The sequence below is a fragment of the Panthera tigris genome, chromosome A1 (genome assembly GCF_018350195.1).
Source record: "Panthera tigris isolate Pti1 chromosome A1, P.tigris_Pti1_mat1.1, whole genome shotgun sequence".
NCBI lineage: Eukaryota > Metazoa > Chordata > Mammalia > Carnivora > Felidae > Panthera > Panthera tigris.
Window position 1 is genome coordinate 87,408,866 of NC_056660.1, and position 16,168 is coordinate 87,425,033.

Consider the following 16,168-nt stretch of genomic DNA (forward strand, 5'->3'; position numbering starts at 1 on the left):
CCACTGCAGCCCAGCTCAGGGACCAGGACAGGAGGGGCTCAGGCAGGAAGAGCCCCAGGTCCTACTGCCCACAGCCTCAGGGTACCTCCACCAGGCAATGCTCTCCAGCAGCCTCATCTACTCCATGAGGGCCCCACCCAGCGCCCAAGACTGACCTCCCTGACCTAGGGAGGCAGTGCACAGGGAAGCTGGGGGTGGGCTGCCCAGAGCAGCAGACGCCAGAAAGAACTGAACTGCTAGCCTCCCACACTGAGGGGGCGGCCAGGAGTCGGGGTCTGTGATGGACAGCATGGCCCGGTCCCCAACACCCTGGCTTGAAGATGGCAACCCACAGGCTCAGGGACACGGTTACACAGCAGTTTTTATTAGGACATGGGCCTGGCCCCCATAGGAGGGGGAAAGGGGAGGCCAGGGTCCCCCAGACACAGCAGTCTGAGGGGAGGAGGTGCTGGCTGATGTGAGCGGAGTCCCCAACGGGGAGGACACAACTGGCAGTCCCTCTCAGGAGTGGCTGGTCCTTTGGGCCTTCTTGATTTCCTGCCACAGGGAGAGAAGGGTATCAGGAGGGCCCAGGGGATAGGCCACATCGTCTGTCCCAGCCCCTCTCCCTGCGTGCACTACAGAGAAGTCCTGACCCTGCAGAGCCCACCTCGGACAGTGCCTCCTCCAGGGCCTGATAGGCCTTGTCCAGGTTGTCATTGATGATGATCAGGTCGAACAGGCCCTGCTCCTTGCCTGGGGAGGGGGGGAAGAGGGAGGGCAGGGTCATCTCTGGTGACCAGGGACCCTGGGGGTCTCCCTGGTGGGTGAGGAGCCTGGGGGGACGGCAGGTGGCCAGTGCCCACACTCACAGCTCTCCATGTCAACACGAGCAGCAGCCAGCCGCTTGGCCAGGCTCTCCTCAGTCTCTGTGTTCCGCTGCCGCAGCCGCTGCTCCTGAGGCACAGGGGAGGGTCAGGGTGTCTGGGCGGGCCCCGCCCCCAGCCCCGCCCCCCCCACCCCAGCCCAGGCCCACCCCCCACCAGGACGTCCAGCGAGGGCGGCTGCACAAAGATGTAGATGGGCCGCAGATCGGTCTTCTTGATGTTACGCACGCCTTGCAGGTCCACGTCCAGCACGCAGATGCGGTTCATGGCCTGCACAGCCCGCACCGCTGCTTTGCTGGAGGACAGAGTGGGGAGGACAGAGGGGCGGCAAACGCTCAGTGGGGCTTCTGGGGCTCAGCAGCCCCTCACGGCCTCAAGGAGCCTCAGCAGGGCATGGGCCTGGCCGGACATGAGGGCAGAAACCTACCAGGACCCCTGCACCTCCTCCACCTTTCTGGAAGTACACGTGTGCTGGGCCCTCTGCTGGGCTGAGGGTGGCTGTGGGAAGCGGCAGGAGGGCTCACTGCACAGCCCCAGGGCACCAGGTACCCACCCAACACAGCCCCACTGTCCTGTCCAGCTGTACCTAGAGCCTAGGATGGAGCAAAATGGGTCTCATAGGGTCTCTGGCTCACCCTTGCCAGCGGCTCACGAACAGGATGTGCACACAGGCTGACGTAGGCCTCTCAGCAGGGTGGGAAGAGCTGGCAGAGAAGTATTGGGGACTGGGGGGCACCCCCATGCCAGCCCACTACTGGGAGAGCAAGCTGAGTACAGCCTGTGGTCCTAGAAGACCCAGATTGCTGGAGTCCTCATTGAGCGCCAGTCCCTAGAGGGGCCCGCGGACCTCACCATGGCTTGGCCAGGTGGACAGAGGTGGCTGGGAGGAGGGGCCTGCAGAGCTCGACCCCTGGCTGGGCTGGGGACCTGACTCCCAACTGCCCAAACGACCCTCAGAGGTCCCGTCCAGCTGAAGGCAGAGCCCCTGGGAGGGTGTGGAGGTGCCAAGTGTGGCCCACCTGGTCCCGTACAGGTTCCCCGAGAACTCCGCGTGCTCAATGAAGTCACCAGCTGCAATGTCCCGCTGCATCATCTCCCTGGTCACAAAATAGTAATCTGCAAAGAGGGGCTATCTGAGCCTTGCCCATGGCCAGACCACCAGGGGCTTGGGCACCAAGTGTGGCCAGAACCAGCATCTCCGGTGCACCCGTCCACCCCACACGGAGGGGCTGTTCTGGGCGCTGAGCAGAACACACACATGACACCGAGGAGAGCCTGGAAACCACTGGATTCCAAAGGAAGGCTAGAGGGAGCCTGGACACTGCTGGCCTCAGAAGGGGGGCCTGGACACTGCCAGCCTCGGGAAGGGGGGCCCTGGACACTGCCAACCTGAGCAGGGGGCCTGGACACTGCCGACCTGAACAGGGGGGCCTGGACACTGCCAGCCTGGGCAGGGGGCCTGGACACTGCCAGCCTGGGCAGGGGGGCCTGGACACTGCCGACCTGGACAGGGGATCCTGGACACTACCGGCCTGGACAGGGGAGGTTCAGGGGACTCCCATGATCCTACTAAGACACAGAAGATACCTGCAGTATCAGAGGGACCCTGATGGTACACAACTGTGATGTCTACATCAATCAGAGGACCATGTGCGGAGTGGCATGTGTGTCAAGACTGGTGCCTTCAGGGACCTTATACAGAGATTGGGGCCCCCACCCCATCTCTTCCTGGGTGCCAGCATGCTGCCTGCCCACCCTGTGCGGGGGTCCATCTCTCAGATGAGACAGACACCAAGGGGGGAGCTCACCTTTCCCATTCTCTTCTCCAGGCCGTGGGTCCCTCGTGGTGTCTAGGAACAAACACCTATGACCAATCTGGGAACCTGGTGCCCCTACACCCATGCATGGCCTTCTCTGCAGGGCCTGGCTCAGCCCACGAGTGGGTGTGGGGGCCCCAGGTCAGGGGGTGCAGTGTGGGGCTCTGGGTGGTGTGGGGCTCCCCAACGGGTGGGTGTGGGGGCCCCAGGTCAGGGGGTGCAGTGTGGGGCTACCCCACGGGTGGGTCAGCAGGCGGCCTGGTCCTACCCCCAGCATCCCTGAAACCCTCCTGCCCCCTGCCCCTGCAACCCAGGCCTCACGGGACACGCTGAAGCCGAAGATGCTGCCATGTGTCTGCAGGAGTCTCTTCAGCAGGGTGCTCTTCCCCGCCCCCGATGGTCCACTCAGGACGACAGGCCTTGGTCCTGACATTCCTGTGGGTGAGGGAGAGGGGATCAGCGAGGCCTGAGGGATGTACCCAGAACTGGAAGCGGGCGGGTGGCTGGTGCCCCCCCTACCCTGTGTGAAGTCAGCCGGGGGCTGGGATGGAGCTGGACTTGGAACCCAGCGCCAACCTAGTTGTGCCTCACCCGGGGCTAGCTGGTGTCACACACATCAGCCACAGATGTGTGAGTTCTCTGGCCATGCAGTCCTGGACTTTGGAGCCTGGGAGGGTCCCCATCCCTGTGTCTCCAGGCACCACACCCAAGACAGCCTCGGTCAGTAAGCAGCACCTGAGCCCTGTTCTGGAAGCTTCCAGTGGGACGTGGGAACCCAAGGGACCACAGCTTCCTCACCCCTCCAATGCTTGGGCAGGTGGACCACCCCTAGCACTTGGCTCAAGACAGGGAGGGGGGGGGAGCTCCAGATGACAGCCGCCCAGCTCTGCGCCCACCCGACCACCCCTAGCATGCCCAGCAGGACCCACCTCCTGGTGGGATGCAGACTCAGGGACCAGCCTGGGGCAGTTCCAGAAGAGCCTGCAGGGGGTGGTAATCCCTGCTCGCTCCCCACTCTCTGAGCATTAAATCCCTCCCAAGGCAGCCAGCCCCGCCCACTGAGCACAGGAAAAGGCCACTCCTCAACTCACCCACCCAGACACCTCGTGCTCAGGACACGTGAGCAGGGCCAGGTGCAGACTTGGGGGCTGGGGCACCCCTGGTGCACAGGGGCACCCAGGGGGACTTGTGCTGGGCTGGTGCAGCTCCCTCCTCTGCCAACCCCTGCAGGGCTCCATTCTGGGGGCCCCCAAGGTGGCTGGCAGACTCCCCTTGGCTGCCCTGTATCCCAGCCAGGGCGGCCTGTCCGCAGGTCCTTGGGCGGGCCCCGATCTCCTAATCCTCGATGTAGGCCAACACAGTAATCTGGCTAAAGCACCGCTATTCTGAGACCACCTCACCTTATGGACAAGCCCTGAGGAGGATGGGGGGGAAAGGGACCCTCTGCTGGAGACATAACAGGCAGGGACCTGGAAGAAGCCGTCAATACGCTGATGAGCATCGCCTTCAGGTGACGCCTCTTCCAGGTGTCCTTCCCAGCAAGGATCCCACTGGACCCCCAAGTGAACTCTGGTGGTCCTGCCTTCCCGCCCACAGGCCCAGGCCCACTGCAGCTGCCCTCTCCTTGGCAGGACAGCCCTGGGTGTGTCTGGGGATGGGAGTGGAGGGAGGGGTCTGTCCATCCCACACCTGGCCCTGGCCCTCCACCTAGGTCTTCCTGGGAGCCTGTGGTGTGTTGGTGCCTTGGGAACACGAGTTCCTCTGGGCAGGGCGGCGGTCAGGGAGCTGAGCAGGAGGATGTCCAGATCCTGTTCACAGCAGCACATGTATGGGGAAGCTGTGGACCCATCTCGGAGTGTTCCCTCTAGGGATTCTCCACCACGGACCTCATGGGGCAGGTGCCTCTGCCCCAGGATGCCCCCTCCCCCACACACCTGCTAGCACCCTGCAGCCCCCAGCGGTAAACTCCCCGGTGGTGCCAGCCCTGCAGCTCCGACATCCCAGGACTGCAAACGCACCAGGAGAGACACGTCTTCAGTAAGGGCCAGACCGCACACATGGAAGTGCCACACGGTCTTACTCACCACCCCACCCTCCACCCTGTCCCAGGCGTGTGTGTCCCAGAGCCCCACCCTCCAGGCCTCCTCCCCGTCGGCCCGAACTGGCCGCCATGCCATGGGCAGCAGGTGCACACTCAGGGTGGGCTGAAGGCAAGAGTGGCCTGCTTGGCTCTGAAGCAATGCCACTCCCTGTCAGCCTCCCCCGGCAGGGGCATCCTCCTGGGCCCCACCTGACCCTCAAGCCCAGGCTCCAGACCACCCTGTTGCCCTCCCTCAAGGGCTAAAACCCTGACAGTGTGGGGTGGGAACACCATCTGGCCAGCCATGGCCATGCTGCAGGGGTGGGGTCTGGCCAGCCAAGAGCACTAAGTCCTTCCTGACGTGGGGCCCACGGAACTGAGCTCCCTCACCCCAACACAGGCCACTACCTGGCCCCCATGTCCAGTGGCCATGGTGGCACAGTCCTGACAGAAGCCACCTTTGACAGGAGCACATCCAGCTGGGATGGGACTGGAGGCCCCAAGGCCCCAGCTACACTCAAGTGTGTCCTCTTGTGAAGGAGGTCGCCCAAGTGGATCTGGACCAAAAGGGCTGGTCATACCTGTCCCCAAAAAGGCTGCATGGGCAGGGCTGTGTGTGGGGTACAACCAAGCCAAGAGGCCCTGAGAAACCACATAGCTCTCAGGATACCCACAAAGTGGCTGATGTCTTCTTCCCCACTTCCTGTCCCCAGTGGGGTAGGACCAGTCCCTCCTTGAGAGGAAGCTGGGCTGTCTGACACTGTGCAGGACTCTGGCACCTGGCCAGGGCCTGGGGCATAAGAACTAGAGAGCAGGAAGGAGCCCAGGCCCTCCAAGGGGAGGGACCATCCTTCTCCTAGAGACTGGGGTCTTGTCCTTGCACTCCTAATCGTTATCAGGACCCCCCCTCCCTTCCTGCTCCTCTTTCCATCGTCTGGATCTTCTTTCTTGGCAACACAACACTCAGCAAAAAGCAGAAGCCAACTGTTCACTTCTTTAAAAAAAAAAAAAAAAAGGAACATGGGCGTGGCCAAAAAAGAAACCTATGGAGAGTCTTAACCCTCAGAACTGCCAGAAACTGATACCTCTTAACTGCTGCCCCACTGGCTCCAGCCAAAGATGAAGCAGCCATACAATGTGTTCCCAGGACTGAAGAGAGCCCCACCTGGGCTGTGAGCGCGCCTGCTGTGTGCAGCTGACGTGGGAGGTTCCCACAAGGGGGCAGCACGGGGCACACTCAGCCGTGGGTGGTGAGATAGGAAAGCACATGCATCCCAGGCCCCTCCTGGGGATGAAGGCCAGGGTCCCCCCCACCCCCGGGGTCCCTCACGACCAGCCCATGGTCCAGGATATGTAAGACTGACAGAAGAATGTCCACAAGTCCGCGCTTGGGAGGTGTGCTGCCCAGGAGCCTTGTAGGGGACTCATACAGCTACATCTTGGCCTGTGTCCTCCCTGCCCCATGGGCCCTACCCTGTGGGCCCTACCCCACACTGGCCACTAACACCTCAGCTCCCAGCTGCCCTTCCTCCCCGTGGAACAGTGACGTGGCTTGCCTCCCTGCTCCTCCCCAAACCAGCACCCCCAATGACCTAGGCTCACTCCCTCTCCTGTTCCCAAAGTAGCGTCTAATTACACCACACGCGCAGTTTCCAGCAGCCCAGACTAAAGCGTCGGGTACTGACGGAAGCTGAGCTCCACCTAGGACGCCCATAAGCCACAAAGGTTTGCCACCAACTCCCTGCTCCGCACAGCCTCGGGGCGCTGGACCCTGGGGGCAGGCCAGGAACCCGCAGCAATCAGCAATCCCGGGGGGCGGTGGGGAGGTGCGGGAGACCTCCGAGGGGCCAGCTCCATCTGTCCAGGACCCCCCTGGGTTTGCCCTCGGAGGAGGGAGCTGAAGCACAAAGAGCCAGACTACCAGGAGTTTCCCTTCTTGAGCCCAGGGAAGACTGTGGGGGCTTTGCGTGGCGGCCACAGACGGGCCTTCAGAACCCTCTTCTCCCAGAGTCTCCGGCTGTGCTGTGCGGCCCACCTTGGGGAGGGGTGTCAGGCTGCTCCCCCTCTCTGCCCCTCCGCATGCAGCAGGGTCCACAACGGCATCCAGCGTGAGGTCCTCAGGCCGCGGGGGATTTACAAGCTGTCTGGAGCTTCACGAGCCAGGAGAATCCCCTCCTACATTTTGAGAACTAACACAGGGAACCAGCTTTTAATTCCTCTACACGAGAGCAGCAGCTACCAGAAGCACCTGCGCTGCACGGAAACGCGCGCGCGTACGCGAGAAGGGCGGCCCGTGACAGGGGCCGAGCTACATTCATGGACAAGCACACTGCCCTGCTCTGCTCGCGGGGACCGCGGCCGGCCAGCCCTGGGGCGGCCCGCAGGGGCCGCAGGGCACGACCCCGCGTGCTCAACCCCCGAGTCTCCGCGACAGAGGCGTCACCAGTGCGACGGGAGGGCTGACCGCGAACGGCCCCCGATCCAGCCCCGCGGCCTGCGCGCGCCCCGACGTTCGCCCGCCCGCTGCTCACCGTCCGAAGGGACCCGGCCCAAGGCGGCCGCCGCCAGCCCGGCCAGCGGGCGTCGCAGCATGAGAGGCCGCCTCCACCGCCCGCCTGCGGGGCTACGTCAGCGCCGCGCCGGCCCGCCTCCGTCCGCAGCGACCTACGTCACGGCGCCGAGCCGGCCCGCTGGCGCCCGCGGAGGTCGACGTCACTGAGCGTCGCCGGGCCGTGTCAGTACGTAATAGTACGGCGCCGGCCCCGCCCCGCCCCTCGTACGTGTCGTCAGCGCCGCGAGACGCGACGCCTGCGCAGGACGGCGCGTTGGGTTAGCCCAGAGTGTGTGTGCTGTACCTGCGGTCGCCTTCGTTCCCCAGTGGCCGGCGGAAGCCCGGACGCTGGGAGTCGAGGTTCTCCGGTGAGCAGGGCAGGGTGGTGCCGGAAAGGCGCGGGCGTCGCGGGGTGGGAAGGGCTTTCCCCGAGGGAGGGTCCGAGCCCCGCCGCCGGCCCTCGAGGGCGACAGAGCATGGGGGGGGGCATCCGCTTGGATAGTTCGTTTTCCCGCGAAGTGGCTTCCTGAGGCGGTGGGAGGCCTGCAGATACCCTTGCCCATCAGGTAGGGGACCCCACAGCAGAGCTGCGCATCTCGGCCGGGAGGTCTCTCTGCCAGGGATCTGAGTGTCCGACATCCCAGACAGGGGTTGGGCTGTGAAATTCCTGGCTTGTCGTGCACGGATCTCTGCACCGACGGTTTCCTGGGGGTCAGGGCTCAGGGACAGTAGTTCCAGGTCTCGCTCTCCTTTTATAATCCCGACATCGCGTGGTGTCGTGAGAAGTAGGTGACCTTGGGAACCAGGGAAACCCCCAAGGTGCATCCTCAGAATGGCTTCCCTGCGTCTGTAACCCACTACCGAGGGTCTGGGCCCTGCCGTAGACTTACGGACTCAGGCTTGGGAGGTAGGACCTGGGCATCCGGAGTTCAGGAACCCCATCCCCCACCCCCACCCCCACGGATGATGCTAATGGTAAGTCAGGGCTGAGAGCCTGACGGTTTACTGGGAGGGACTGGCAGAAACCCGGTGATAACTTCCCTGTTGTAGACGTCCTTAGGTCTGTGGTTTCTTCCTGGCTGGGATTTGATGGTTAGGTGGGAAACCTTGTCTTTTAAAAAACTCTCAAGGGGCGCCTGGGTGGCTCAGTCAGTTGACCATCTGAGTCTTGATTTCAGCTCAAGTCATGATCCTAGGGTTGTGGGTTTGAGCTCTGTGTCTATTCTCTCTCTGTTTAAGGTTCTCTCTCTCTCTGCTCCTTTCCCCTATCTCTCTCTGAAATAAAAACCTAACACATAAATAACTAGTTAATCAGTGTTTTTTCTTCTTGTCCAGCAGGTTGCACACCAGGCCAGCGGCTGATCCTGAGCCTCCATGTACCACAGGGGCCCCCCGGGAAGAATGGCCACCATGGGCAGTCTGCTTGGGTAAGCAGGGACTTCCAGGCCCCTAGGGACTGCTGTCATGGGGCCGCCTAGCCAGCGTGTTTATCTGAAGAGTACGTACAAGTACATACAGATGATATGGTAGGTGTCGAGGGCAGAACAGAAGCGACTTGTGAGCACTTAGCAGCAAACACATGGTGGTGGTGGTGACTTTCCTATTCAGATCGCACAGCCCAGCCTGACTCTGGGTCCTTCCCACTGCTCCCACTGGAACTGTGTCCTCATCTGCCCTTCCCCTGACGTCGTGTCCTCCCTCCGATGAGAAGTATGGTGTGATCACAGTGTTGCCACAGAGCTAAAGGAGAGCAGGGTCCTAGTCGGTTCTGTGGCATCTAGGGAGAGGGATGGGGCACCGGAAGCTGCGGGTAGTGTGAAGCTAGGTAAGGGACTCCAGTGCAGCGTTCCCAAGAAAGTTCATGTTAGAAACGCTGTTACCGTGAGGGAACACCCAACATCCCTTCCAGCCCCTTCTGGAAGCCTCCCCAGTCCACCAACCCAGGGTCCTCCGAGGTGACTGTGTCCTGTCCACCATCTGCATGACTGATGGCAGGGACTGGCTTTCTGTTGCCATACTGAGTACCCAGTGACTTAATGGCAGATGCAGTGTGGTTCTTGCCCTGAGAACAGCAGTCTTGGGGAGGAGATGTACCCTTGGCCTGAGGGCTTGCTGGGAAAGCTGGGTGTGGTAGGAGCTCCACACAAGGCAGGTGGCACTGTGTCAGGCTGTGAGGTTGCAGGACACGCGGTCAGCCTGCCTTGTGGAAGGGGCAGGCCTGAGAGCTGAAAGACACCCCCACCTGCAGAGGACGGGGTCTCCATGAGAGCCGATGTGGGGACCAGGTGGGAGGTGTGGGCTGGATGGGGCTGCTCACGCAGCGAGAGCCTTGGCAAAGTCAGGTGGGGAGCTACTGGGATGCCTGCCTGCCATGGGCGTGTGAAAGAACACTGGGTAGACAGGGCCACCTCTGGCATATAAGACATTTCAGGGAATTCTCGAACTCTGCTGTCGGCCAGGTGCCCTCATCCTCAGACCTGGGCTAGAGCCGAGTTTGCAGGAAGGGTAGACTGGAGTAGACCTTGGGGGTCGTGCAGCCCAGCAGAGTGGGGTGACTAGGGCTTCCCTTGTCCTGTCACTCGAGAGCACACACCCTACTGTACGGAGGGAGGCCGAGTATCTGCCGCACTCAGAAGCCAGGTGGGCTCTGGGTGTTTCGGTCCACTTGTGCTGCCCCAGCAGCAGGCCATGGGGGCTGGGAGTGGGGAAGCTGGAAGTCTGAGCTCAGGGTTCTGTGGAGGCCTGTCTTCCTGGTTCCAAGTCCTCACAGCAGTGTTCCGGTCTCTTGCCTTATAGGGGCACCGGTCCCACTGTGAGGGCCCTTGTGACCTCCTCTCACCCTAACCACCTCTGAGAGGCCCCACTTCCAACAGCACATCATGGGAGTCGGGGCTTCAGTGTCAGAATCCGGGGGAGACACGAAGGTCCGGGCCACACCACTAGGTCTCTGTTCCCCTGGAAGTCTGGTTCCTGCCCGATGCTGGCGTCCAGTGCCTGAACTGTACAGCCAGGCCTCACCAGGAATGGTGCCTGAAGCCCACTGAGGTCTGCGCTGCCGACCTCTGCCTTCACACCTCTGAAAGCCTCGTGATCTTGCCCAGCTGCTATGACCATGCCCTGTTGTGGTGCAGGTCAACTGTGTGCACCCTTGGGAGCTGGACAGCTGGGCCCTGTGGGTACTCCAGTCCCCGCACCAGCCACTGACCTGTGCACATGCGCGTCTGTGTCTATAGCCTACTGCGGCAGCACATGCTGATGGGGGCTGCCCCTGCGTGTCGCCACCTGCACCTGTCCTCCCAGATCGCTGACAGCAACAGGGCCTCACTCACGCGCGTGCGCCGGCAAGCCTATGCGCGCCTCTACCCCGTGCTCCTGGTCAAGCAGGATGGCTCCACCATCCACATCCGCTATCGGGAGCCACGGCGAATGCTTGAGGTGGGCCTCTCTCCCCTGTACTCCCTGGGGTGTGGGTCCTGGCAGGCTTGGCCGTAGCAACTGCTTCTGCAGGAGCTGTGGCCTCGGCACCCATGGCAGCCTAATGGGTGAGGGGAGACGGGGGCCATGAGGAGAGGGAGGAGGGAGAGTGGACTTAGCTCCACACGTCAGGACCAGAGAGCAGCTCTGAGCTGTGTGTCTGACCAACATCAGTCTTGGGAAAACAACTGAGAGCTTTGAAGGCAGACAAACCTAGCGAAATGTGAAAACCTGAACCACACAGTGGAGGACAAGGTGAAGCAGAGACAGGGACAAGGCTCTGGGCCCTCTGACCGAGCCCCTCCCCACAGATGCCCGTCGATCTGGACGCCCTGTCCCCAGAGGAGAGGAGGGCCCGGTTCCGGAAACGCATGGCCCAGCTCACAGAGCAAAAGCAGCAGGAGCCAGAGCTGGGTGACGACTTTGATGTGGAGCGGTACAAGCAGTTTTGGACCAAAAAGTGACTGTGCCTGGAAGCTGGCTGGGTTGGGGACACTGTGGGCGGGGAGGGTGAGCCTTTAAACATGGTGTGTTCACAAAGCCGCCTCTGCCTTGCCTATCCTTCTGGTGTGTGCGTGTCTGGCTTGGGGTCTCTGTGGCCACAGGGTCGGGTGAGAACTGCAGAGCCAGCCCTCAGGGCCTGGAGCCCCTCCCCCCTGCACTGCCTTCCAGCAGGGCACCACAGGCTCTCCTGGCGGGAGTGTGGCAGCCACAGGGGTGGAAGTGGGTGGAAGGAGCAGGGTGTCTGGGATCCCTGCTGGTGGCTGGCCCACCCTGCCCAGCACTGAGGCGCTCTCTGCCATACCCAATGCCAACAGGAGGTGCCATCGGCCCTGTTGTGGACTCACTCTGCTTGCAGCCCCGCCCGGTGCAGCTACAACAGACCAGCCTTCTGTGGTTGACTGCTACTTTTCCCTCTTGTGGTGGGTGTCACCTTGGTCAGGCTTTTGCAAGACTGAAGGCTCAAGTCCTAACCTTTCCAAGTGCAGCTGGCCCAGCCCCAGCCTCGGGCTGCCCTTGGGTGTTGACTGTGGGGCGCTGCCTGACAGATGGTGGGGAAGGTGTACCCAGCATGACTGGGGAGGGGCGCTGGCGTCTGATTGTGGCTCCCAGAGAGGGATGTAGTGCTAAGCACCCACCTTTGGACTCCTGAGTCCCCACTGGTCCACTGAGCACATTGGCCCTGAACAGGTTTACAGGGACATGCACCACCCCTGCACCTGTGCCTGCCCTCCAGCTCCCTGCTTGTGAGATGCCCAGTGGCATTGTCTGATCCCAAGGTAGCCAGGACGTTTCTGAAGATGGCAAGGCACTTTACCTGAAGTGGGGTCACAATGATGGATGTAGGAGATTTGTAGCCAAAAGGCAAGGGTGGGTGTTGGTGATGAGAAATTACTAAGAGGAATCACCCAGGTAGGGAGCGTTCTGGCAGATGCCACCTAATGGGATCATTGCTGAAGGCAGGCTTGGCAGCAGCCCCACATCTGCATGGGATCCTGCTGAGATACTGAGGGGGGGGGGGAGGGAGGGAGGGAGGAGGCGGGCCTGGGCAAGCTGACCAGGGGTCATGGGATCCTGCTGGTACTGAGGGCAGGGGTCTGGGCAAGCCGGACGGGAGGCCCAAGGCCTGGCTGGAGAGCTCTGGAGACCTGAGCAGTCTGGTCAAGCAGAGAACTCCATCTGCGCTACAACCTTCGAGGACCCAGGGACTTCCTATACACGGACCCCCAACTCCAGACCTCCGCAAGTACCACCCCCCCTTCCAGGCCCATTTGGGGAATTCAAACTTTGTGCTGACGGCTTCCAGTGTCCAGACCCTGGTGGCTGACCCTGCCTGGCCAACCACAGGCGGCCCCCGTGGCCCACGCGCTCCCCAGAGGAGCCTGCGGTCTCAGACCGGCGCTCTGCGCTCCCGCGCTGGAGCCCCCACGGGGCAACCCCCGGCCCAGGGGAGGCGTCGGCTCTCCGGGCCACACGTGGGGAAGCCCAGACTCCAAGACGACTTAGCGGCAGTGCACGACGCCGCAGGGGTGCCTAGGGAGCTTCCTCCGGATCCGAGCCGCTTCGAGCCGCTTCGAGCCGCCCCCTCCCGGGACTGCTGATCCAGGCGGCGAGCCTGGACCGCCAGGAGCCTAGGTGCGCGCTTGGAGACCCCCCTCCCCCATCTCCGGGGACGCCGGTCGGGGGTTCCCAGGGGCCGCCCCTCTCCCAGCGCAGCCCTGGACCCCGGCGTCAGCCGCCCAATGTGGCTCCTAATAACAGCTGTTGTGCCAGCCGTACGCTCAGGACCAGGCCCAGCGCCGTGGACCGCTCCTTCCCCAGGGCGGGGCGCAGGCGCGCTGAGCGAACGCCAGGGGAAGTGGAGCAGTGAGCCGTGCGCAAGCGCGCCAAACCTTGGCGCGGGAGGGGAAGCAGTGCGCATGCGCGCGTGGCGCTGCGGAGCTAGCGCGGGTGTGACGTTCAGGCACGCGACGCAGGAGCGGGCGCCGGCGGCGGCGGCGGCGGCGCCGCCCGGGGCGGCGAGGCCGGGGCTTCGGGAGACAGGCCCGGGGGCGGCGGACGGCCGGGAACCATGTTCGGCTCCAGCCGGGGCGGTGTGCGCGGCGGGCAGGACCAGTTCAGCTGGGAGGACGTGAAGACCGACAAGCAGAGAGAGAACTACCTGGGTCAGCGCGGTGCCAGGCCCGGGGCTGGGGGGTGCGGGTGCGGAGGACGAGGGGGCGCAGGGAGCGCGGGAGCTGCATGGGCCGCGGGTGCGGGGAGCGACGGTGCCGCGCAGACCCCGCGGGCCGAGCCCTCGGCGCTGCATTTCCACAGGCAACTCGCTGATGGCCCCTGTGGGCCGCTGGCAGAAGGGCCGCGACCTCACCTGGTACGCCAAGGGTCGGGCGGACGGCGCGGGACTGAGCCGGGAGGAGGAGCTGGCGGCCGTGAGGCAGGCAGAGCAGGAGGCGCTCATGGCGGCGCTGTGAGTGAACCCCGCGGGGTTGGGGGAGCTCCGGGTGGGGGGCGCGGAGGGGACGGAGAAGCAGGGGTCCAGGCGAGGCCGGCCGCTCCCTGAAGCTTGCGCGCGCCACCCCCGCAGAGGTTACAAGAACGTGCGGAAGCAGCCCACTGGCCTGAGCAAGGAGGTGAGGGGATCCTCCTGGGGGGTGGGGGCGAGGCGGGGCAGGGCCGCGAGCTGCCCGCCGCAAGCACCCTCTGGCCCTCCGCGCAGGACTTTGTCGAGGTGTGTAAGCGGGAAGGAGGGGACCACGAGGAGAAGGGAGTGGACCGGCTGCTGGGCCTGGGGAGCTCCAGGTGTGTTGCGAGGGGGGTGGACTCTGCCCGAGTTGCCCAAATGGAAGTGCGACCTGATCAGGGAGGCCGGGGCGTTCTCACCAGGGGGGCTTATCACCCGCGTTCCCGCAGTGGCTCCGCAGGCCGAGTGGCGTTGTCCCGAGAAGACAAGGAGGCCGCCAAGCTGGGGCTCTCCGTGTTCACGGTAAGTGCCGATAACACTCGGGGATCCCGCGGTTCAGGGTCAGGGGCTGGCCGTCTCTGCTCATGGGGCACTCCCGTTTCCCGGCCCGGGAAACCGGAGCTGGTCCTCCCCGTTGGCATCCCGGGGCACCTCCCACGCACCCCCCCAAAGTGGCCTCCCACCGCAGCACCATCGCGTGGACAGTGGCCGGCTGGCGTCCTCTCCGGCCTCCGCCAGGAAGAAGCCTAGGTCTGAGGACGAGAAGGCGGAGCCGGGGTAAGGGCCGCCCCCCAGCTCCCAGGGAGAGGGTGGGGCTGCACATAACTCCAGGTTCTCTTAGTGGCGCGGCTGCAGGCTGCCTTTGGGTCAGTGCCCTTCCCAGCTCCTGTCCCTTCTTCCCTCCGGGGCCTGGGTCCCCATTGCCTGCTGGGGTCTCTGGAGGGAGGCGCTCAGGTGGAAGGGCGAGCCCCTGCGCTCTGCTGGTGCCCTGCATAGGGAGTGTGGGGGTTGTCACCTATCGGGGCATACGTGGTGGGGCGGGGGCCAAGTGGCATTTGCCGCAAGGGACTGTCCCTCGAGTTGCCTGTACCTGCCGCTACTTAGCGGTAGGAGGGTGGTCGGTACCCGGTGCGACCCTCTCACCGCCCAGCACTGTGTGCCCTGCCCCTCCCTGCAGCCCCGAGGGCCACAGGAAAAGCAGAAAAGAGAAAAAAAAGAAGAAAAAGAAGAAGCACAAGAAAGAGAAGAAGAAAGAGAAGGCACACAGGAGCAGGGGGACTTCCCCACTGCCCCCAGCTCCTGCTGGGTAGGTGTGCCTCTGCTTTGGGGCAGCCTGGCAGGTGGGGTGGGCAGGGCAGCCTCACACCCACCCACCGGGTTTCGGTTTCCGCGGTCTCCCCAGGCCCGGGCGTCGCAGGCACAACTCGGACTCCAGCTCCTCCTCACCCAGCTGTAAGAGGCGGCGGCGTGGCCACCACAGTGACTGAAGCCAGACCTGCTGACAGTTTCCAGCCTCCAGCAGACCCCCTCCCCGCCCCCCCTGCAGGGGCCCTGGCCCCAGAGACAGCCCCTGGCAGGAGGGCAGGGGGCATAGCCTGGGGAGCCCCCGTGCGGCTTTGGGGTGGCCAAGTACAGCTACTTCTATTTTTCTTTAATTCACTCTTTGTACTTAAATAAAGTTATTTTAAGGGGAAAGTATTTCACACTCAAGGGTAGGTTGTCACATGTTCCAGTAGAAAGGGGCAGGGGAGAACATGACGACGGTATCGGGTTCCAGTAAGACCAGCCAGAGACCCTGGTGGGCCTGTCCCTGGGCAGTGATGTCTCATGTACCAGAAGACCTGGGTCACATCTCACCCTGGGTGACAGGCTGGACATGTAGATCATGAGGGTGAAGACTTGTACCTGGAGTCTCCCCCACCCCACTCCAGGTGCCAAGGGACCTGCCCCCTGGACTCCTTGGAGAGGGGGGCAAAGTGGGGCACTAGCTCCCTCCCCCAGGCCTCCCCTCCTCTGCAGGGAGGGGACCTCTTACAACCCAGCAGAGTGAGCACAGGACCCAGGCTGGATCCCTAATAAGGAAATATGCATCTTTTGCTTCGGATTTGAAAATTAATCTAACTAAAGACAATTATGTCTGTCTAACCCTGGCCCTGGCTTTTCAACCTGTTAGTGGAGGGAAGGGCCAGACTGGGCATCCCCAGGGCAAGGGAGCCTGGACTCCAGCCAGTCCATAGTCACAGCTGGCTGGGGGAGCCAGGGCATTGAGGATTCAAGGATGGCCTACATGGCAGCAACACAGAGCTTGGCCAAGGTTTCCTGCCCTCCATCCCCCCAACAGGCCAGGTGATATGGGCAAGGGCAGCAGCCCCTCCGCCCGCCCCCCCCCCCGGTCCCCATGCAGTGACCCTGCTGTCC

At 63.3% G+C, this 16,168-nt stretch overlaps 3 protein-coding genes across 6 annotated transcripts; 2 read left to right on the plus strand and 1 right to left on the minus strand.

The window, feature by feature from the left end:
• Positions 1 to 343: 343 nt before the first annotated feature.
• GUK1 (guanylate kinase 1) lies at positions 344 to 7,441 on the minus strand. Of its 2 annotated transcripts, XM_042981292.1 has the most exons (9): positions 7,295 to 7,405; positions 6,799 to 6,952; positions 3,005 to 3,118; positions 2,675 to 2,716; positions 1,886 to 1,982; positions 1,023 to 1,161; positions 852 to 936; positions 650 to 735; positions 344 to 537 (listed from the first exon to the last, which is right to left on the minus strand). In XM_042981292.1, exons 2-9 carry the CDS (start codon positions 6,842 to 6,844, stop codon positions 502 to 504), a joined length of 645 nt encoding a protein of 214 aa, XP_042837226.1. In that variant the 5' UTR covers positions 6,845 to 6,952; positions 7,295 to 7,405; the 3' UTR covers positions 344 to 501. The 2 variants fall into 2 exon arrangements, with proteins under 2 accessions (XP_042837226.1, XP_042837219.1); XM_042981285.1 differs by lacking the exon at positions 6,799 to 6,952 and having other exon boundaries at positions 7,295 to 7,441.
• Positions 7,442 to 7,531: 90 nt separating this feature from the next.
• On the plus strand, positions 7,532 to 11,328 carry MRPL55 (mitochondrial ribosomal protein L55). 3 transcript variants are annotated; one of them, XM_042981311.1, is made up of 4 exons: positions 7,532 to 7,682; positions 8,650 to 8,741; positions 10,548 to 10,749; positions 11,100 to 11,328. In XM_042981311.1, exons 2-4 carry the CDS (start codon positions 8,689 to 8,691, stop codon positions 11,250 to 11,252), a joined length of 408 nt encoding a protein of 135 aa, XP_042837245.1. In that variant the 5' UTR covers positions 7,532 to 7,682; positions 8,650 to 8,688; the 3' UTR covers positions 11,253 to 11,328. The 3 variants fall into 3 exon arrangements, with proteins under 3 accessions (XP_042837245.1, XP_042837240.1, XP_007093508.1); XM_042981306.1 differs by having other exon boundaries at positions 7,533 to 7,682; positions 8,653 to 8,741; XM_007093446.3 differs by lacking the exons at positions 7,532 to 7,682; positions 8,650 to 8,741 and adding an exon at positions 8,748 to 8,840.
• Positions 11,329 to 13,257: 1,929 nt separating this feature from the next.
• On the plus strand, positions 13,258 to 16,027 carry CA1H1orf35 (chromosome A1 C1orf35 homolog). Its single transcript, XM_042981317.1, has 8 exons — positions 13,258 to 13,454; positions 13,606 to 13,756; positions 13,874 to 13,919; positions 14,006 to 14,088; positions 14,200 to 14,272; positions 14,439 to 14,527; positions 14,928 to 15,056; positions 15,153 to 16,027. Exons 1-8 carry the CDS (start codon positions 13,361 to 13,363, stop codon positions 15,235 to 15,237), a joined length of 750 nt encoding a protein of 249 aa, XP_042837251.1. The 5' UTR covers positions 13,258 to 13,360; the 3' UTR covers positions 15,238 to 16,027.
• The last annotated feature ends 141 nt before the right edge of the window (positions 16,028 to 16,168 follow it).